Source organism: Ranitomeya variabilis, chromosome 4 (genome assembly GCF_051348905.1).
Source record: "Ranitomeya variabilis isolate aRanVar5 chromosome 4, aRanVar5.hap1, whole genome shotgun sequence".
Classification (NCBI taxonomy): domain Eukaryota; kingdom Metazoa; phylum Chordata; class Amphibia; order Anura; family Dendrobatidae; genus Ranitomeya; species Ranitomeya variabilis.
In genome coordinates, this window is record NC_135235.1 from 518,907,470 (window position 1) to 518,930,159 (window position 22,690).

At 44.2% G+C, this 22,690-nt stretch overlaps 1 protein-coding gene across 4 annotated transcripts; it reads right to left on the reverse strand.

The window, feature by feature from the left end:
- Positions 1 to 1,138: 1,138 nt before the first annotated feature.
- On the reverse strand, positions 1,139 to 8,870 carry LOC143769091 (uncharacterized). Of its 4 annotated transcripts, XM_077257672.1 has the most exons (6): positions 4,026 to 4,061; positions 3,866 to 3,935; positions 3,713 to 3,784; positions 3,337 to 3,529; positions 3,016 to 3,181; positions 1,139 to 2,899 (listed from the first exon to the last, which is right to left on the reverse strand). In XM_077257672.1, the coding sequence occupies exons 2-5, from the start codon at positions 3,932 to 3,934 to the stop codon at positions 3,060 to 3,062; spliced, it is 456 nt and encodes a 151-aa protein (XP_077113787.1). In that variant the 5' UTR covers position 3,935; positions 4,026 to 4,061; the 3' UTR covers positions 1,139 to 2,899; positions 3,016 to 3,059. The 4 variants fall into 4 exon arrangements, with proteins under 4 accessions (XP_077113787.1, XP_077113785.1, XP_077113784.1 ...); XM_077257670.1 differs by lacking the exon at positions 4,026 to 4,061 and adding an exon at positions 8,816 to 8,870 and having other exon boundaries at positions 1,139 to 3,181; XM_077257669.1 differs by having other exon boundaries at positions 1,139 to 3,181.
- Between the last annotated feature and the right edge of the window lie 13,820 nt (positions 8,871 to 22,690).

Here is a 22,690-nt window from a genome sequence, read left to right on the forward strand (position 1 = left end):
ATTTGTGTGTAATAGATTATGTACAAAGAAGAGAAAATGGTGGTTATACAAGGCAGTTCTATACTCACCAGGTCAGGTGTCCCAACTAGTGTTGAGCGATACCGTCCGATACTTGAAAGTATCGGTATCGGAAAGTATCGGCCGATACCGGCAAAGTATCGGATCTAATCCGATACCGATACCCGATACCGATACCCGATACCAATACAAGTCAATGGGACTCATGTATCGGACGGTATTCCTGATGGTTCCCAGGGTCTGAAGGAGAGGAAACTCTCCTTCAGGCCCTGGGAACCATATTAATGTGTAAAATAAAGAATTAAAATAAAAAATATTGCTATACTCACCTCTCCGACGCAGCCTGCACCTTACCGAGGGAACCGGCAGCGTTGTTTGCTTAAAATTCGCGCTTTAACTTCCTTACGTGAAGTCCCGGCTTGTGATTGGTCGCGCGCCGCCCATGTGGCCGCGACGCGACCAATCACAGCAAGCCGTGACGTAATTTTAGGTCCTTCAGTATTTTAAAATTACGTTCCGGCGTTGTGATTGGTCGCGTCGCGGTCACATGGGCGACGCGACCAATCACAAGCCGTGACGTCACGGGAGGCAGGAGACGCGCGCATTTTAAAATGCGCGCGTGTCCAGCCTCCCGTGACGTCACGGCTTGTGATTGGTCGCGTCGCCCATGTGACCGCGACGCGACCAATCACAACGCCGGAACGTAATTTTAAAATACTGAAGGACCTAAAATTAGGTCACGGCTTGCTGTGATTGGTTGCGTCGCGGCCACATGGGCGGCACGCGACCAATCAGAAGCCGTGACGTCACGGAAGGAAGGAAAAGCGCGCATTTTAAGCAAAGAACGCTGCCGGTTCCCTCGGTAAGGTGCAGGCTGCGTCGGAGAGGTGAGTATAGCAATATTTTTTATTTTAATTCTTTCTTTTACACATTAATGTTGTTTCGATACCGATACCCGATACCACAAAAGTATCGGATCTCGGTATCGGAATTCCGATACCCGCAAGTATCGGCCGATACCCGATACTTGCGGTATCGGAATGCTCAACACTAGTCCCAACTAATGAGTTTTTTGACACCTGACCTGTTCAGTAGAGGTCTGCAATGTATTTCCACCATTTTCTCTTCAGACTGCCACACTAGTCACAGACTAAGCAGAAAGAAGAGATTATGGAGATAATACATCTAATATTTTTGGGCCCACCTCATATCTGTATACTAAAGACACACAAAGCTGCAGTCTTTTTTTTATAACTACTGGAGATATGATGTGGCCCAAAAAGTAAGTGTGTGGCGAAGTTTCTTAGTTGGCGCACGGTGTGTGTTGCCGGCGGCGATAGACACAATAAACCAAACCTAATTTGGGCTAATCAAATTGTATTTTTTTTTTATAACCAAAAAACTTTATTTAACTGCACCGGCTTGGGGTAGAGTGATGTAAACGTGGAGTGTGAAGCACTGAGGCCTGGCTAACCGTGGACGACGCAGAGGTGGCAGGAGAAGGGGCAATGAAACTACTGGGGTCTGGTAGTTCGGGGATGGGGCTTGACACATGAGAGGCTTGAGACGCACTGGAAGGGTGAGACAAACCTAACATTACAGACACATTGGGAGGTGAAGGGGAGGAATGCTAAGAGTCCTCTGTTTTTTTTTTGTGTTGTTTTTTTTAGGGGGTTTGCCTGGTTGTGGGAGGTCTTGGTGGGCTCGTATGGCGTGGCGTGGTGGTGGGTGACCTTTCAGGGTCCGGCTGCACTGCGTCAGAGTCCATTGTGCTCGTAGATCATGCAGCCATGCCAGGGTCCATAGTGCTCATAGAGTGTGCAGCCATGCCAGAGTCCATAGCGCTCGTAGAGCGTGGAGCCATGCCAGAGTCCATAGTGCTCGTAGAGTGTGCAGCCATGCCAGAGTCCATAGCGCTCGTAGAGCGGAAGGCCATGCCAAAGTCCATAGCGTTTTAGAGCGGAAGGCCATGCCAGGGTCCTGCTGCATCGTGGTGGTGGCGGTACGCAAGGCCATGCCAGGGTCCTGCTGTATCGTGGTTGTGGCGGTACGGAAGGCCATGCCAGGGTCCTGCTGCATCGTGGTGGTGGCGGTACGGAAGGCCATGCCAGGGTCCTGCTGCATCGTGGTGGTGGCGGTACAGAAGGCCATGCCAGGATCCTGCTGCATCGTGGTGTCAGTGGAGGAGGTCCAAGCAGGAGCAGCGGTTGTCATGGTGGTGACGGTGGCATGTCCAACTGCACTCGGCATGGTGGTGGTGCTGTAGTGGTGTCTGGCTGTGGAAGGAATTGAGGTGGCCGTGCAGTGGTATGCAGCAGAGGTTGGCATTGAGGTCAATCGTGACAGTGAAGGCACAGGTGGATATGCCGACACTGTCTGCTGGAAATACCGACTCTGCTGCATAGCCTGCACGTAAGCAGCATTGCAGGCCTGCATGACACTCAGCTGGAGATCAGGAGTAAGGTGTTCCGACATGCCCTGCTCAATTTGGTTAAAAAAATGATGTGCTGGCCTCTGGAGGTCAGCTTTCACTTGGTCAAGGCTTTTGCTGACCTCCTGGATACGTGCATTCAAGAGGCTATGTGAAACATCCATTCGGTCACCCAAAGCCTTGATTGCTTCGTGTAAAACTCAAGCTCAAGTGCAAAAACTCGGGCATGAGTGACCTGTCCAAAGCCCTCTGCCGCTGACGGGAGGAGCCCCAAAAAAAGGGGCAGTGGAAGAGGACTGCGAAAGGGGAAGACCTGATGGACCAGCTCCCTGGTGTCCAGTTAGTGTGGAAGGCCCACTTGCTGCTGCGCTGCTGGATGGCTGGGATGGGTCCATGGCTGTCGGATGAAGGACCGCTCCAGAACCTGGGCCAACAGTAGTGCTGTATGTGCTGTGAAAAAAGGAAAAAGAAAATTAATACCAAATATTAACCAGACGCAAAATCCTGTGGAATATAAAAATACAGATTATGGCAATACAATACAACCTAATGCACGTGATACTTACGTTCTCTGGGCAAGGACCGGTCTTAAAAATGCCAGAACTTGTATCTAATTGTAGAATTTGTATCTTCTGATCCTTGCTCCTGAACCACTGGGAACACGGCTCTCTTGACGCAGGTCCTTGGTGAAGCGGTCCTTCATCAAACGCCAACGTGTTTTGACTTTGGCCACTGTTAAAAAAAAATTGTGGTCAGAAAAAGGACTTTTGGCCATGCTCACACAACTCTGTGTGATGACAGAAACTCCTGAGAATTTCTTTCATCACACACAGTCGAGTGAGCACGGCCAAGGTCTGTGCTGCTTCACACTGCAGTGCAATACTTACCAAATGCATTTCGGACCCGTGTCGGGGCGTTGTCCCAGCCATCCCACATCTCTTTGGCCACCTCATTCCATAAGCGCCGGATCGTGACGTTGCTTGAGTGCAGTGGATCCCGGGTGTCCCACAACGGGACTCGCTCCTGGACCAGCGAGATGAGGAGGTCATTCTCAATAAGATCATCCTCCCGTTGTGAAACCTAAAAATTAAATAAAGTCATTAAAGATTGCTCAATTAACATAAGGAAAAGAAAGAAAAAAGATGCTGAGAAATGGCACGAATAGGAAAGTCAACATACAAAAGGATTCCAGAAGAAAAAAGTTAAGAAATACGAATGGAAAGAAAGGAAGATTCAAGATAACAGTCAGCCTTGTATACGTACCCGCTGCCGTCTTTCCACCGGACCTTGACAACGCTGCTCCTGCCCTGTCTCTGCCGCAGTAGAAGAAGAGCTCTAAAAAAAAGAAAAATTCAAATTGTCACAAGTGTAGATGTGACAGTGAATACTTACCAATCTGACGAGGCAAGTACGCACCTCACTGACATGCTCGACTTCAGACGGCCCAGGAAGAAACTCCTCATGAGAAGAATCCGAAGAAGACATTCTGATGCATGTAGAAAGAAAGAAATGGCAGAAATTAGGACATGTAGAGAAAGAAAATAGAAAATAAAGGCATTGGCTAGGATATACTCACATTGTTCAGAGGCTTGTTTTCTCCAAGGTGCTGTGGCCTATCTGCACTGCTTGGCTGTCTGCTGAGAAGTAACCTGCAACTGTCCACACCCTCCCTTTATCACCTTGTATGTGGGGGGTGGCTTATCAGTGTCTAGACATGTTTTTCTCTTGTGGAACGCATGCGTTCATGAACGCAACCAAACGCATGTGCTTGTAAATGCATGCGTTCATATAGACAGCAATGCGTTTTTTTGTCGCAATCCTTGCGCAATCGACCGCATGCGTTTCCAGGCAGCAAATTGACGCCTCTAAAAATTACTACATGTTGCATTTCCGCGCCAAGCCGCAAACGACGAAACGACGCATGCGTCGTCAAACGCGGCAAAACGCGAAAAAGCAAAAACGCATGCGTCCCTAATGTTAAATATAGGAATACAAAACGCATGCGGATATATGCGGTACAAACGCTGCGGACACAACCGCAAATGTGAAACCAGCCTAAGTCCTCAATTATAGCTCCTATTTTTACTGAACCAGATAAGAATCTTAAATGGTAAATCTGTCTGTTGTATTGCTTCATAGCTAAATATATCTTCCTTTTGATACTGTAAAAGCTGAATACCCTCCCAACTGTAATGGATGATACCCACCTTTTTCAGAAAATGCAATAATGGAAGCTTGCTATAAGTATAAGTTCTTTGTTGTCAACAATACATTGATTGGACAACTTGGATTTCAACCTGTCTGATCATATTGTTCTCATGAATATTTTGTCACCTATCCCAATCTCTATTTTTAGTTGTACAAATGACAGAGCCATTTAGCTAGCTGAAATAGGCATAAATAGCATGACTAGATCACTTTGACAGAGAGAGATGAAACTTTGATTATACCAAAGTTCTGAATATTTACTTAAAAGGGAACCTGTCAGGTTGGATAATGATGCTAAAAAAATGAAAAACACCCCAATGAAACCCACCTGACGAAACTATATGCCAAACGTGCATCAGGGTACTGGGCAATATGGTCTTTCTGTGGTCCATCAATTATGAGTGCTTTTGCACTGCTGTATATTGCTATGAGATCTTCTATAAGGGGTCATCCTTGGTACTAAAGAGGTGGTCCAATAAAATGTATAATGCGTTCATCGATTTAAACCTTTTAAATAAGTATTTTTGTAAATACCTTATGTTGCCATATTTGCCTGTGAGCGGCGCTATCGCTGCCTGCTCAGTCCCTATCACGTGACCCCTGGCTGCAGCCATTGCTGACATCCACTGATGTCATGTCAACTTCTGCACTCCTTTACATCACTGAAGCGTGAGCCAGTCGCGCACACTCCCCCTGATTGACTGGGCTGTGGGCAGTGTTTCACCGCATGTCACAGCCCAGTATCTAGCGCTAACTTTCCCTCTCTCCTATGCTTTCATTGGCCACAAGCGCACTTTGAATACTGGGCCGTGAAGCGCGGTGAAACACATGATTCCACATTTCTTCATTTCATACAAACTTCCTTTCTTTAGGGTGAGACCAAACACAAAGGCTGGTCACATGCAACCAAAACTCTAGCCACTGCAATGTCCAATTGCCGCATAATTGTGAAATAGAATTGGCTCCCTGTGGATGGAACTTCTGCTGCCGGCTGCATTTGTGGACACACACTTAGAGATGTTGCTCAGCTCGAACGGTGATAACCTCGTAGAGGCCTGCGGAACTTCCCTGATAGAGAACAACATGTACTGTACATCAGTAGACAATCCCAGTCTCGGCCATCCCTCTCCACGATCTTCTTAAGCATGGATTTCAAGGTTTTGTTGAAGCTCTCCACCAGGTTGTCTGTCTGCAGATGGTACACTGATGTGCAGAGTTGTGTAACCTGGAGAGCCTTACACAACTCCCTCATCACTTAGGACATAAACGGTGTGTCTTGGTTCATCAGGATCTCCTTTGGCAGGCCCGTCCGAGAAAAAATATGGACTAACTTTCGGGCTATGCTCCTGGTGGAGGAGTTTCTAAGGTGTAGTGCCTCTGGGTATCATGCACTAGAATGTACTGGTGCTGTGGAGACATGGGGGGTCGGCAGTGCTCCTGTCCGCTAGCTGGAACTGCATGGACCAGGATTCGTACTCAAGACAACACAGGGTGAGGGTAAAATAGTGTGGCAATGCTTTATTGAACCAAAAACAGGCAGATAACACGTAGAACAGTCCCAGCAAAATACCCCAAGATGGTGCACATTACAGAATCTCATCCTTCTGCTGACTCACCGGGATAATAGCTGCTGTTACTTCAGAGCTCCCAGGGTCAACTACCCCACCTGTGACACACACACAGAGAGGAGGTAATGACAAGCGTAGGAAGATGACAGTCCATTGAGGTACAAGGCCAGTTGACCCGAGGATCACAACCTGGCTACTCCATGGAGCCAGGTGACCGGCGTGTCCCAATCCTGTCCTGGCCGAGGTCCCCTACGCTGGCATTCTATAGAATGATAGGTCCATGTCCCTGGTAATGGAACCATGATGTCTTAGCTGCTATGCTGTCTCTGGTCCTTTGAATGTCTTGGCTGAATATCTGGCTATCTCTCAGTCTCCCTGTTTCTCTGTCTGTCCATACAGATGCATGTAACCTATTTTTATACTTAACAAGTGTCCTTCATTCAGTATTTACATAAAAGGTAAGAATGGAGATCAGATCAAGTAGCATTACTTGATTATTTAATCTATTGGCAAAGTTTTTCCTCCTCTGTTTTCAACGTCAACAAACTAGCTGGCCTACACAATGCATATCAGTAAACATCACTAGTCATCAAGGATAAGAGCACACTATGTTATATCAAATATCAGCTTATAAGTCAATATTACAGGCTTACACAAAAAAAGTCTGTTTTATTGACTAGCCAGAAAGAAATGCTTAAATTAAAAAGTCAACATATAAATAACCAGCGTCGGATTGGAGCACCTTGGGCCCACCAGAGAAAATCATTCTTGGGGCCCCCTATGTAGCTACATAGAAATAGATACAAGACCACCAATTGTGCGGTAAAAATTGCTAATATCAGGGTATAATATAAGGACCTTCACATCTTAATTATGTAACAAGGGTTGGGGTAGCCCCCTCATAAAATATAATGCAGTCCAGGCAATCAGCACACAGACTGCCTCTGGAGCCCAGTTATTTAAGCCCAGACCATGTGACTCCTCATCCATGTGACTGATCACATGACTGTGACATCAGACAGGTCCTGTCAGCACACAGTGTTGCCGACTCCGCAGTTGGAGATAAGGTGGATATTCTCCCACCTGATCTATGAACGTCCACATAAAATCAGCTCACGTATGCAACTTTAGCTTAAGCCTCACAACACTTTAGTGTGCTGGAGGAAAATATATATCACTGACACCAATTAAGCATAGTGACTAGTGTTGAGCGATACCGTCCGATACTTGAAAGTATCGGTATCGGAAAGTATCGGCCGATACCGGTAAAGTATTGGATCTAATCCGATACCGATACCCGATACCAATACAAGTCAATGGGACTCAAGTATCGGACGGTATCCCTGATGGTTCACAGGGTCTGAAGGAGAGGAAACTCTCCTTCAGGCCCTGGGATCCATATTAATGTGTAAAAGAAAGAATTAAAATAAAAAATATTGCTATACTCACCTCTCCGACGCAGCCTGGACCTTACCGAGGGAACCGGCAGCGTTCTTTGCTTAAAATGCGCACGTTTACTGCCTTCCGTGACGTCACGGCTTGTGATTGGTCGCGTGCCGCCCATGTGGCCGCGACGCGACCAATCACAGCAAGCCGTGACGTAATTTTCAGGTCCTGAATGCCTAATTCTAGGCATTCAGGATTTGAAAATTACGTTACGGCTTGTGATTGGTCGCGTCGCGGTCACATGGGCGACGCGACCAATCACAAGCCGTGACGTCACGGGAGGCAGGAAACGCGCGCATTTTAAAATTACGTCACGGCTTGTGATTGGTTGCGTGCCGCCCATGTGACCGCGACGCGACCAATCACAGCAAGCCGTGACGTAATTTTCAGGTCCTGAATGCAGAATTAGGCATTCAGGACCTGAAATTACGTCACGGCTTGCTGTGATTGGTCGCGTCGCGGTCACATGGGCGGCACGCAACCAATCACAAGCCGTGACGTAATTTTAAAATGCGCGCGTTTCCTGCCTCCCGTGACGTCACGGCTTGTGATTGGTCGCGTCGCCCATGTGACCGTGACGCGACCAATCACAAGCCGTAACGTAATTTTCAAATCCTGAATGCCTAGAATTAGGCATTCAGGACCTGAAAATTACGTCACGGCTTGCTGTGATTGGTCGCGTCGCGGCCACATGGGCGGCACGCGACCAATCACAAGCCGTGACGTCACGGAAGGCAGTAAACGCGCGCATTTTAAGCAAAGAACGCTGCCGGTTCCCTCGGTAAGGTCCAGGCTGCGTCGGAGAGGTGAGTATAGCAATATTTTTTATTTTAATTCTTTCTTTTACACATTAATGTTGTTTCGATACCGATACCCGATACCACGAAAGTATCGGATCTCGGTATCGGAATTCCGATACCCGCAAGTATCGGCCGATACCCGATACTTGCGGTATCGGAATGCTCAACACTAATAGTGACACATATCTTCCCTCCAGTACTTTACAAGTGACTTTATCACAATGTATATCTGTAGCTTTGTCACGATAAAAGGAGGGGGTCTAGACACATTTTCTGCACAGGGGCCGAAAGCTGTCAGTGTCTGCAGATATTAAAATATCAGATATTAAAATGTAGTTTGTTACCTCCTTTGCAGCTTTCACTCTTCTACGAAGATTTTCTGCAAGATTTTGTAGTGTCTGTAGGAATTTTTTAATATGATTAGTGAAATATTGGGTGCACTACTAGATCAAGCAAGATGTCAATAATAGGGTGCTGCATATTGCATGAAAAGCAATATATAATGAAGAAAAAGAAAAAGACATGCAAAAAATTGTGCACACCTAAATATCCAAGTAAGAGAATAGTATTATACAGTATATAACAATTTCATTACGCAAACTGACAAATGATTAAAAACAGATAAAAGCCACAATGAAAGTGATATAGACAATGTCCTCTGGTGAAGAAAATATATTATATAGTATAGATACTGAAGAAACAATAATATATATAAAGGTAAGTCAGGTAAAAAATATAAGGCATATCTTCTATATATACTGTATATACTTACCTTGTAATGTCTTCACATACTGTTCCGTCCAGATGTTTCCGGATCCCAGAATTTCAAGTGGCGGAAGTTCACCGAGCTCCCAATTGGGACACCCAAGTGATGGGTGTCTCAATATAGAAACTGCTGGTGGTACCAGCCTCTTGCGCGGTACCACCAGCAGAACACCATTGCACCACACACACACACACACACTAAAAGAAAATAGTAGCAAGCATGATATATACATGGGTGAAACTAATTACACATAATGATAAATCTGACGCAATGTCATACACTACTCATAATATATATTAGGACTATATCTGAACCAACTGCATATACTAATGCCAAAACGAAAGGAAACACAGTCATGAAGTCCAACTAGATAATTGACTATTCAAGTATAAAATTGGAATAAGTACAAAAGCCTGGGAGGGGGGTACATGTGCATACTTACAGCCAGCATACAGAAATTCGGCTGGAAAGACCATACAAAATACAGATAAATACCTGACTGAGTGCAGAGACAAGGTCCACCAACCCAGTAGTATAGATACTGAAGAAAGAATAATATATATAAAGGTAAGTCAGGTAAAAAATATGAGAAATATCTTCTCTCTATATACATATACTTACCTTGTAATGTCTTCACATCCTGTTCTGTCCAGATGTATCTGCATCCCAGAATTCCAAGCAGCGGAAGTTCATTGACCTCCATATTGAGACACCCAACTGATGGGTGTCTCAAGGTGGAAACTGCTGGTGGTAACAGCCTCTTGCGCGGTACCACCAGTAGAACACCGTCGCGCCACACACACACACACACACACACACCCTGTATACGCCGTATGCACCACACACACACACACAAACACACTGTATACGCCGTATGCACCACACATACACACACAAACACACACTGTATATGCCGTAGGCACCACACACACACACACACACTGTATACGCCATACACACCACACACACACACTATATACGCCGTACACAGCCTCTTGCGCAGTACCACCAGCGGAATACCGTTGCGAACACGCCGTTGCCGGGATCAGCTGAATGATTCACTGTTCGCCGCCATCTTTGTACAGATGCACAGTTTTAATGTGACCGCCGCTATCTGTCTGCACAAAGATGGTGGCAGTCTAATTTACTGCTCCTGCGCGAATTCCGTCACTTGTGGGTTTCCACTGTTTAGGCACTTCAGGGGCTCTCCAACCACGACATGGCGTTCTATCTCAATTCCAGCCAATTTTGCGTTGAAAAAGTCAAACGGCGCTGCTTCCCTTCCGAACTCTGCCATGCGCCAAAACAGTGGTTACCCCCCACATATGGGGTATCAGCGTACTCAGGACATATTGCACAATAACTTTTCGAGTCCAATTTCTCCTGTTACCCTTTGGAAAATAAAAAAAATTGGACCTGAAGTAATTTTTTTTGTGAAAAAAAAGTTAAATGTTCATTTTCTTTAAACACTCCAAAAATTCATGTGAAGCACCAGAGGGGTTAAAGGGAACCTGTCACCTGAATTTGGTGGGACGTTTTTTCGGTCCCATGGGTGGTGTTTTCGGATGTTTTATTCACCCCTTCCTTTCCCGCTGGCTGCATGCTGGTCGCAATATTGGCTTGAAGTTGATTCGCTGTCATCCGTAGAACACGCCTGTGCAAGGCAATCTTGCCTTGCGCACACGCAGTATGCTTTGCCCAACTGTGGGCAAAGCTGAAAAGCATTAGTGCGCATGCGCCGGCGCACTATGTCCCGGAACACAGCGAAATACTTCCGGGACATATTGCGCCGGCGCATGCGCACTAATGCTTTTCGGCTTTGCCCGCATTTGGGCAAAGCATACTGCGCGTGCGCAAGGCAAGATTGCCTTGCGTAGGCGTGTTCTACGGAGGACAGCGAATCAACTTCAAGCCAATAATGCGGCCTGCGTGCAGCCAGCAGGAAAGGAAGGGGTGAATAAAACACCCGAAAATACCACCCATCGGACCGAAAAAAGGTCCCACCAAATTCAGGTGACAGGTTCCCTTTAATAAACTTCTTGATTGTGGTTTTATGCCCCTTCAGGGGTGCAGTTTTTAGAATAGTGTCACTTTTGGGTATTTTCTATCATATAGACCCCTCAAAGTGACTTCAAATGTGATGTGGTCCCTATCGCTGGTCAACTTTTAACCTTTATAACTCCCTAACAAAAAAAATTTTGTTTTCAAAATTGTGCTGATGTAAAGTAGACATGTGGGAAATGTTACTTAGTAAGTATTTTGTGTGACAGATCTGTGTGATTTCAGGGCATGAAAATTCAAAGTTGGAAAATTGTGAAATTTTCAAAATTTTCGCCAGATTTCTTTTTTTTTTCACAAATAAACGCAAGTTATATCAAGGAATTTTTACCACTATCGTGAAGTACAATATGTCACGAGAAAACACTGTCAGAATCACAAGGATCCATGGAAGTGCTCCAGAGTTATTACCTCATAAATGGACACTGGTCAGAATTGTAAAAATTGACCCGGTCATTAACGTGCAAACCACCCTTGGGGGATAAAGGGGTTAAAAGGGGTTCATTTTAAAAATTGTGTGTGTCTGACCGTGTACGAAGCATACCACATCTTCTGGGCAGGGATGGAAACAAAAGACAATACTGACGTTACAGCAGGGGATCACAGAGGATTTCTTTTGTCAGGTAAAATATTTCAGTGATTGTTTTTAAACAATATTTTACCTCACAAAATGTATCCTGTGCGATCTCCTGCTGTAATGTCAGCATTGTCTTTTGCTTACTCCCCAGCCCAGGAGCTGTGGCATGTTCTGTATGGGGAGAACACAGCACAGGAAGGAGAGAGACAGCAGACAAGGGGGATAGCACATGGGGTAGACAGGTCAAAGAAGAGAGCACAGACGGGAGAAGTCAGCACATGGGGAAATAGAGAGTGGATAGGTGGGTGAGCACATGGGGAGAGAGATTCTCAATGCTGCAAAGCTGCATCCCCTACTGCAACCTGGTCCCTCCACCCAACTACAGTCAGCGTGGGTTCGGGCACCAAGGGTTGATTCTTCACTTCCTGTGCCCCTAGGACCCCTTCTTTCTTTCTCTCAGGAGATTCTTTCCTCACGTCTGCTATACTCACCAACTCCCTAACTCCTCCCTCTAGTTTCCATGACAACTCCTCTGTCACTCTCTTCACTCACACCTTCTACCTAGTCCCTCCCTGACCGGGAGAGGTCTAGTGTTGGGTGCTAGTGTGTGGGTACTGGGTAGTGTCCCCTCCTTACCTGAGAGCAGAGTACCACACCTCTGGCTGAGGTGCAGTACCTCTGTGGCGACTGGACCCTCAGGGGCGCCACAGGTGATACTGTGACTGGTGTGTATAGTCGGAGTATCACCTATGTAACATATATACAGCAGTATCTCCTATATATTGTATTTATAGCAGTCGCAGTATCCACTATAACATGTATATAGATACATCAGTATATACAGCTCTGGCAAAATTAAGAGATCACCACATCAAAACCCTGTCACGGGCAGCCCAATCTCCAGACCTGAACCCCATTGAAAACCTCTGGAATCTAATCAAGAGGAAGATGGATAGTCACAAGCCATCAAACAAAGAATAACTGCTTAAACCTTTGCGCCAGAAGCTGTGTGAAAGACTGGTGGATAGCATGCCAAGACGCATGAAAGCTGTGATTAAAAATCATGGTTATTCCACAAAATATTGATTTCTGAACTCTTCCTGAGTAAAAATATTAGTATTGTTGTTTCTAAATGATTATGAACTTGTTTTCTTTGCATTATTTGCGGTCTGAAAGCACTGGGTTTTTTTTTAATTTTGACCATTTTTCTTTGCCAGAAAAAATACAAAATTTATTACTTGGAAATTTGGAGACATGTTGTCAGATCTTTATAGAATAAAAGAACAATTTACATTTTACTGAATAATATACCTATAAAGAGAAAAATCAGACAAACTGAACATTTTGCAGTGGTCTCTTAATTTTTGCCATAGCTGTTTTAAAAGGATAAAAACTTTGATGGGAAAGCTTCTTTAAGTTTTCATACACCCTTTATTACTGTTGTATGCATCATAATATGTTTATTAAATTAAAGACTGTATAATAATTTCGATTGGTCACGCTGTCATGGAAATATTTATTTTGTCTGCTGCCTGCACTATTTTTCAAGGTAGTTGGTGCTTCCTTAACATATTTAACAGACCTAGCAGCTGGTGATGTAACCATAAAAGAATCCTGAACATTTGAAGGGAAAAGTATGAAGATGACTTACACAAGAGAACAGAACTGCTAGTGTGAGCACTGCCAGAAATGTCATAGGGGAATGTTTGGTAAGGTCTTTGAATCTCGCAGTGTTATTGTGTTCCCAGACCTCGTTATCTCCAAGGATCAGACACTCCCTTGGATCATCTTATACCTTGGACTCAACACCCTCTCCTGATTGCAGGATTAATGTTTGTTTGCCTCTTAGAATGTATAATTACTGCTAGACGTTAATATCTTCCATATGCGGTGGACAGCGGGCTTCACAGCCAAAAGCCCCGATTCTAAAGGAATATCTAGTCCTACCTTCTGTATGTGAAGCCCAATGCTAGAAAGTAGAGAACTACAAGGGTATGTTTATACACGGCAGATTTATTGTAGAAATTGCTGCAGCTGACAAATCCAATCCATACATTGCTATTGAGTCGTTTCTGTAGCTCGGAATCCTGCATGCCTCATTCAGACTAATGGGATAGACACAGACATTTTGGCCACCATAAGGGACTGAGGCACTAGTGAGGGATTTCCGCATGTCATGGCATTGTACTGAATGGGACATTTACTATAAAACAGACAATGTATATGGTCCTAGCATAAACATTGGTGGTAAATCACTAGGATTTGTCACCTATGTCCAATCAGTGGGGGAAAGGGAAAGGGACCGCTTGACCTTCACCAATTAACAAAGTGTTAGTGGAGCTAGGTAAATGTCATGGCACTTTGTCCACATTGTTCGGCCAGCATTGGCAATGGCCATGTAGTCTCTGAGATAAAGTTACATGGAGCTAAAAGGAGACAATATGTCATTGCCCTTTTCTGGTGCTGCTGCATTCAGTATTTACAATCAACGTGTTTCATTGCAGTCATGGTTGGGTGTTCTTGTGATATACCAACGATGCCTATTCAAACATACCTTTTAATATGAACATACTCTCTTTTATCTGTTTTTATTTTTTTTTTATACATTTTTATTATATTTTCCTCACATGGTTAATAAACGACTAGAACCACTCAGGAAATTTACTTTTACAGCAGACACCTGGACATAGGAAAACTATTAGTCTGAAAATCAACTTTTTTGAGAGTGGTATTGACACACTCTGTGTTTGAGAGAAGGGGAGCTCAGCTGTCCCCATGACCTATTGTGAGTTGTGCTGCCATTTGTCTCCAGGTGAACAATAGAGGTATTGCCTTTTACTGTAATCCTGCTTTCTGATGAGATGACCCCAGTGTACACAGGACAAGCAGAAATGTCACATGTAGTGCCAGTTTCTGTCAGGGCCCATGGTCCTGGCTCTGTAAAAATGGCAATATTTCAGGATAGATTTTATTCCACATATCAATAGGATATGCCTTCAGTATTTTATTGGTCTGATTTCTATGAACCCCATTGATCTTTGATCAGAAGCAGCCATAACTTCGAGAGAGGGCCGCCAAGACCCTGCTGATCACTAGCACTGCTTGGCCACCGGTCAAGAATGGTGTTGTCACCTCCTCATCAGCCTCACCAGGGGGGACGTGGCATAGAGAAACTGCATTCTTCAGATTGATGATGGTCCCAAAGGATATCTTGGAATTTCATAAATATATGTGATATAAGGTATATATTTTTGATGTTTGAATATAATGTCAGCACAATGGCAATAGTTGAGTTGAAATCTAATTATTATACAACATAATAACTGTAGAAAGTAAAAGACATGTATCGCACATCCAAAACTTACTAACCTCTTACTGCTAAGCAAAAATTTTCAAAACTGAACATGAGCCTGTTGGGTAACATTCTAATCAAACTGTATAAAGCCCACTGACATGTCACGGCAAACCTTAGTGGGCGCGTAACCTTAAAGGTGCCAAAGCGTTATAACACCAGGAGGAGAAACGACCCAGGAACCCCACAGAACTAGCCCAAAGGCCCAGCACCACAGCAACATTGGTGGCCACACAACACTATCATAAAGTAAATAAAAAAAATCATCTTCCATATAATCTTTAGTAAACATAGTCATCAATATAAGACCTCATATTTGTCATTATATTATTGCGCTGTATGAGTACCCATCCACCAAAAAATGCCGACAAATATAACAAAACAGCCACTCTCATACAGATTTGTAAAAACACTGCTTACATTGAGACAATCCTGCAAAAAATTGGGTCTGTTGGTGGTGCGTGACCTTCTGTACACACTACAATCATACAGTACATAAGCAGTGGATGGTGTGTTATACCCAATAAGATTTACCAGTAGTATTTTATTTGACCCCACACAATTGATGGTCATCCCAGAGGATAGCCATTGCATTACTTTTTGACAGCTTTGTTCCTTACAGACAAGCATATTTGGTTCAACCAAGACTGCATATAGTTTAACAGTTGTTTTTCTTACAGTGCAGTGTAGTACAGTATGTGGAATTTTCATAGCAATACCTGCGGTTTTTCTATCTCACACCCTTTGCTTGCAGCAAAGCTAAAATCTGAAACTTCAGCCTGAGGTGCAGAAAGATCCCGGGTGAGAGGGCAGTTTTAAGTGGTGTTGTTAACCAGATCGGAATGTCTTCTAGCGTTTAGTATTTGATGATTCTCCATGCCACATAGTGAAATACTCTTCTTTACTTGATTAGTCAGACTCACCACATAATATTGATAATGTATCACAAAGGAGAAAAAAAAGGTAACCCACATACACACATACAGTTAAAACCAGAAGTTTACATACACTATATAAAAAGACACATGTGCATGTTTTTCTCAATAGCTGACATGAGATCAGAATAAACCTTTCCCGTTTTACTTCAATTAGGATTACCATAATTATTAATATTTGCCATATGCCAGAATAATGAGAGAGAGAATGTTTTAAGGAATTGTTATTACTTCCTGCAAAGTCAAAAGTTTACAAACCTTTCATTACTATATTGTACCATTGCCCTTAACCTGAATGACTTGGGTCACACGTTTGGGATATCCTTCCACAAGCTTCTCACAATAGTTGGTCGGAATTTGGGCCCATTCCCACTGATAAAACTGGTGTAACTGATCCAGGTTTGTAGGTCGCCTTGCTCGCACCGGCCTTTTCAGCTTTGCCCATAAATATTTAATAGGATTGAGATCAGGGCTTTGTGTTGGCAACCCCAAAACATTGACTTTGTTATTCTTAAGCCACTTTGTTACTATTTTGGCAGTATGCTTCTGGTCATTGTCCATTTGGAAGACCCTTTTCCACCCAAGCTTTTACTCACTGGCTGATGTCTTGAGATGTTGCTTCAGTATTGCCACATAATCTTCTTTTCTCATGATGCCATCTATTTTGTGAAGTGCACCAGTCCCTCCTGCAGCAAAATAACCCCACAACACGATGCTGCCTCCCCCATGTTTCACACTTGGGATGGTGTTCTTATGCTTCCAAGCTTCTCCCTTTTTCTTCCAAACATAGCAATGATCATTATGTCCAAAAAGTTTAATTTTAGTTTCATCAGACCACAGGACGCACAGGTCTAAAAAAAATAAGGTCTTGGTTCCTGTGTATTTGCAAACATTAATCTGGCTTTTTTATGTTTCTTTTGGAGTAATGGCTTCTTTCTGACAGAGTGGCCTTTCAGCTGATTTTGATACAGTACTCGTTTCACTGTGGACATTGACACATTACCAGCTTCCGCCATCATCTTCACAAGGTTTTTTGCTTTTGTTCCTTGGGTTGATATGCACATGTTGGACCAAAGCACGTTCATCTTTGGGACTCAGAATCCGTCTCCTTTTTGAGCGGTATGATGGCTGGACATTCCCATCTTGCCTGTATTTGATATAATTGTTTGTACAGATGAACGAGACACCTTCAGGCATCTTGAAATTGTACCTAAGGATGAGCCAGACTTGTGCAAGTCCACAATTATATTCCTGATGATATCTTGGTTGATTTCTTGAAACTTTCCCATGATGCTACATAAAGAAGCAGTGTGTTTCAGGTGTGCATTAAAATACCTCCACAGGTGTGTCTCTAATTAACTCAGATGTTGCAAAAAAATCAGAAGCTTCCAAACACATCATCATATGGGCAGTCCAGAATTGTTTAAAGGCATAGTAATCTTAGTGTATGTAAACTTTTGACTTTGCAGTAAGTAATAACAATTCCTTAAAACATGCTCTCTCATTATTCTGGTATGTGGCAAATATTAATAATTATGGTAATCCTAATTGACCTAAAACGGGAAAGGTTTATTCTGATTTCATGTCAGATATTGAGAAAAACATGCATATGTGTCTTTTTGTATAGTGTATGTAAATGCAGCGCCCCAGAGTCCTGGTCGTTGCAGTACTGTGGCTCCGCCGCTAAGGGGGGCTATGGTACGTCTGATGGCACTGAAGGAGTTCATCTGACCAGGTATCACATACACCAATACATTTCACAGTCGGGCCTCCAGGGGGAGCTAAGGGTGCTATTTATTAGGCCACTCCTCACCGTGTGGGTAAACTGGGGGTCAGGCAGGAAGTTAGACAGAAAGCTGACTGGGTTGGAACCAGGCAACACCTTGTGGCAGAGGGTGTTGTGGGGAAGATTCGGTAGGGTCCCTGTCAGGTTTGGGACCCTGACAGAGGCCTGGCAACGAGAAAGAACGTCACAGGACCGTGCCTGCTCAGCATAGCGGCGGTGCCCTAAGAAAGGATCAGAAGCAAGATATATTGTGCTGAGTGAGAAACGAGATCAAAGCAAGAAGGAGAATCTCAGTAGGAGTTGTGCTGTAAGACCGAGGCAACATCCTACTGAGGCGCACAGCCGGCGGCCGGAACGCCGAGGAAGTATTTATATATCTAGCTCCAAGCAATACTTCAAACCAACGGCAGGACAGTCAGTCACAGGCGGGCTGTCTCACCTAAATCACCTATGCAGACATAGGGGGCAACCTGTGGAGAGGGGCGACTCTAGGGTCCCGGAAGAGCTCCGAGCCTACCCGTCATACGGGTGCGTCCCAACCATAACACCGGGAGGGACGGAGGATTAGCAGAACATCATCTAATCGAGTTGTTGTGAGGGAACACGAGAAACAGACACAACAGTTGTGGGGACTATCCCGTAAGCACAGCAGGGGAGGACCACAACACATAGCGCTAGCAGGAAGGCACAGATTTCCACCTGCAAAGGAAACTCTGGAGGTGCCATCGGACAGGCCCATCGGACCGGCCGGACTTGCGCAGCCTGGTGAACCGTATTCCAGACTGAGGACCCAGAGACCTTCAGTAAAGAGGTAAAGAGACTGCAACCTGGTGTCCTCGTTATTTACTGCACCGCACCACCACCACTATCTACATCTATTACTGTACGCCCCTCAGCAGGGTCACGGACCGGGTCTAGCCACCGTGACAACCCCAGGACAGAGACTCAGAGGCCCGGTACCGGGTACCCCTCGGCCCTGCGGCAGTGGGGGCGCTACATAAACTTCTGTTTTCAACTGTATATTCAAGTTCTCAGTAAGTACTGCAGTGGTGCAAATAATAATATGTGATAGTGCAATAAAATACCGGTATGGTGATAGAGTCATCCAGTTTCTGTATTTTTTCGGACCATAAGACGCACTTTTTTCCTCCAAATATGGGAGGAACGTGTGGGGTGAATCTTATGGTCCAAATGTAACATGTGGGGAGGGGGTAGTGGCAGAGCGGGATCGCAATGGGATCCCATTTGCAGGAGGCAGGAAGATGTCCCTGCTGCAGGAATCTGGCGCTGGGGAAACCACGTGGTCCCGATGCTTAAAGTGAAGGAATATTCATTAGCCACTTCCCCACCCACCTGTCAGAACCAAGCAGTGAGCTGGGAACAGCAAATGGATGTTCCTTCACTTAAACAGTGGACCCATGTGGTTTCCCCAGCGCCAGATTCCTGCAGAGGCTGGGGATATCATGTGTCCGGTGGAGGAGGGGGCAGGAGCACTGCAGGGTGTCACAGGAGAGAAGGATGCCACATACCTAACAGCACAGCCTGGACTCCTGCTGATGCTGACTGAGTGCTCCAGCATAGGACCTTTGTGAGGTCATGAAGAGGGCAGACTGGAGCATCACATGACAGCACAGAGCCCTCCCTCTTCACTATGTCATCAGGTCCTGTAGACACTTTACTGAAAATAATGCAGCTTCCTCGGTTGTGATGCTCCAGCCCTTCATTACCTCACCACAGCGTGGCTGGCTGGCTGCAGGACTTGCGCAGCCTGTACAAGTTAGTATTAATTAAAAGTTTATTAATTACAACACATAAAAATGCACTCTGCCACTCCTCTGGTGAACTATAACTCCCAGTATGCCATTGGAGCTGGACGTTATAGTTCTCCCATGGGATCTTAAAGCAGCACTCCAGTGTTTTTTTTCTGTGCTTTAAATATAAGCCCTATGCCCCCATTCTTATACTCACCCTCCAGTGTCTTCATATAGTACTTTTCAGACACCACACTGGTCCCGCAGCTTCCAACATAATAACATACTATTATATATAGTAACACCACATATAGTAGAATATTATTTATGTTGTTAAATATTTTACCACATTTTTTGCTTCAATTATTTTTTTCCTTATTTTCCACCTCTAAAACCTGGGTGCGTCTTATAATCCGGTGTGTTTTATAGTCCAAAAAAGATGGTACATAGTATTGATAATGGTGATTTAAGTTTTCATTTCAGAGTCGGTTTTGTGTCCAAAACCTGTAACTCAACTTTCATGTTTTTAATAATTTTATCCAGCATGGAGAGTTATGAAAAAGTTCTAAAAACGTTATTGTTGTTTTTGTATTCCGTCCTGTAAACAAAAATTACATATAAGTAAATTCCAAACCCCTTCTTTTCCCCAGACATTTGTCTTCAACTGTATCAATATCAGAAGACACTCACAGGGAACATAGATGATGGCAGTCATGGTAAGAGCTGCCACTAGGAATTTCAGGGCCCTATACTGGCAAAATTTTTAGGCCCTTTTGAGACTCCTCCAAGCTCCACCCATGTTCTGCCTCCAACTCTCAAACCTTCCACAGTCCCACGGCCCACTCTTGGAAAAACTCATATACACAGCCATCAGGTTTTGTTTTGGCCAAAAGGTTTTACAAGTCTGCCACCATGACAAGGTAGACTCTTTTGGTAGGGCTCTACTCTACTTAAACCTATTAAACATTTCTTAAAATACTCAATACTCTTTTGAGGTATATTTCTCTTTATTTTTCTTTAAGATAATGTGTCACATACATTTTTTAAAATGACCAATAATTCCACATACAAGGAACAAATTCCACCACACTATGAGAATACTACGTATTACCACAACATATTGAATACTACCACATACTTACTGCCACACTATGACCAAACCACATATTACCACCACATCGTGACCGGATACTACCACATACAAGGAACAAATAATGCCACACCATGACCAGACCACATATTAACACCACATAGTGATCAAATACTACAATACTAATCATTAATAAAAAAACACAATACTAAAAGTATACATGCCATTATATGGAGGAGCTCTGTACATAGTATACAGTATATAGTGTAAATGTAGAGGTAATTCAAGGACTTACCAGTGACATTTTAAACAGGAGTTCTGTATGTATTGTCAGTGTACAGGAAATATATAGTCATGGCTGCAACTAGGAATTTAGGGGCCTCATACTGGTAAAATTTTCGGGGCCCCCTTGAGAGTGCGCCCAGGTGCAACCCCAGCCCTGCCTCCACCCCTCAAACTGTCCATAGTGATACCGCCCTCTCTTGGAAAAACTCCACTTCTTAACCACATCCTCACCAATCACACATCCATCACCAGATCACATACATAGCCAGCAGCATTTGTTTTGACCAAAAGATTTTTTAATCCGTCACCATGACAATGTAGACTCTTTTGTCCGGGCCTTACTCAACTATCACTTATTAAACATTTGTTAAAATATCCAATACAATTTCTGTATATTTTTATTTTTTAATTATTAAAAAGACCAATAATATCACAAACAAGGAACAAATACCACCGCACCATGGCCGAATCACATATTACCACCACATGGTGACCAATAATAGCACATACAGGGAACAAAAACCACCACACCATGACCAGACCATATATTATTCACCACAGTGACTGAATAATAGCACATACAAGGAACAATTACCACCACACCATGACCAAATCACATATTACCCCCACATAGTGACCAAATAATAGCACATACAAGGAGCAAATACCACCACACCATGACCAGGTCACATATTGCTACCACGTATTGTCCGAATGCTACAATATTGATCATTAATAAAAAAACACAATGCTAATTTCACCATAAGTGCCATTATACAGGAGATCTGTACTTTGTTTACAGTGTCAGTGTACAGGCAATATACAGTGATCACCGGTGACATTATATACAGGAGTGTTGTGAATTCTGTTCTTGAACTCCCTCCTGTGGTTATGAATGGTACTTCGGCGAGTTCTGTTCATGGACTCCCTCTGGTGGCTGTGAGTGGAGCTGCTGTTCTGAGGTTCCTTCTCCAGCTGACCTCATTTAGGCCTTGTCTGGCTGCTCTATTTAACTCCACTCAGATCGTTACTTGATGCCAGCTGTCAATGTCCTAGTACTGGTTCAGTCCTCTTGGATCTTTCAGATGACCTGTCTACTTCAGCAAAAGCTAAGTCCCTGCTAGCTTATTTGTTACCACTGTTTTTTGTCCAGCTTGCTATCATGATTTTGTCCTGTTAGCTGGAAGCTCTGGGATGCAGAGTGGCACCACCGCGCCGTGAGTCAGTGCGGTGGTTTCTTTTGCACACTCTGCGTGGTTTTTTGTTAGTTTTTATGCTGACCGCAAAGATACCTTTTCTATCCTCAGTCTGTTTAGTTAAGTCTGGCCTCCTATGCTGAAACCTATTTCATTCCTGTGTTTGTGACTTCCATCTTAACTCACAGTCAATATATGTGGGGGGCTGCCTATTTCTTTGGGGAATTTCTCTGAGGCAAGGTAGGCTGTATTTTCTATCTTTAGGGGTAGTTAGCTCTTAGGCTGTGCAGAGGCATCTAGGCAGAGTCAGGAACGCTCCACGGCTATTTCTAGTTGTTGTGATAGGATTAGGGGTTGCGGTCAGCAGAGCTTCCACTTCCCAGAGCTCGTCCTGTATTACTAGTTTGCTCATCTGGTCATTTC

Coding starts and splice junctions, on each gene's coding strand:
- LOC143769091 (XM_077257670.1), bottom strand. CDS start 3,934: ATGTCTTCTTCGGATTCTTCTCATGAGGAGTTTCTTCCTGGGCCGTCT. Junction 3,530..3,712: donor CGGTGGAAAGACGGCAGCGG/GTACGTATACAA, acceptor TTTAATTTTTAG/GTTTCACAACGGGAGGATGA. Junction 3,182..3,336: donor ACGGGTCCGAAATGCATTTG/GTAAGTATTGCA, acceptor TTTTTTTAACAG/TGGCCAAAGTCAAAACACGT.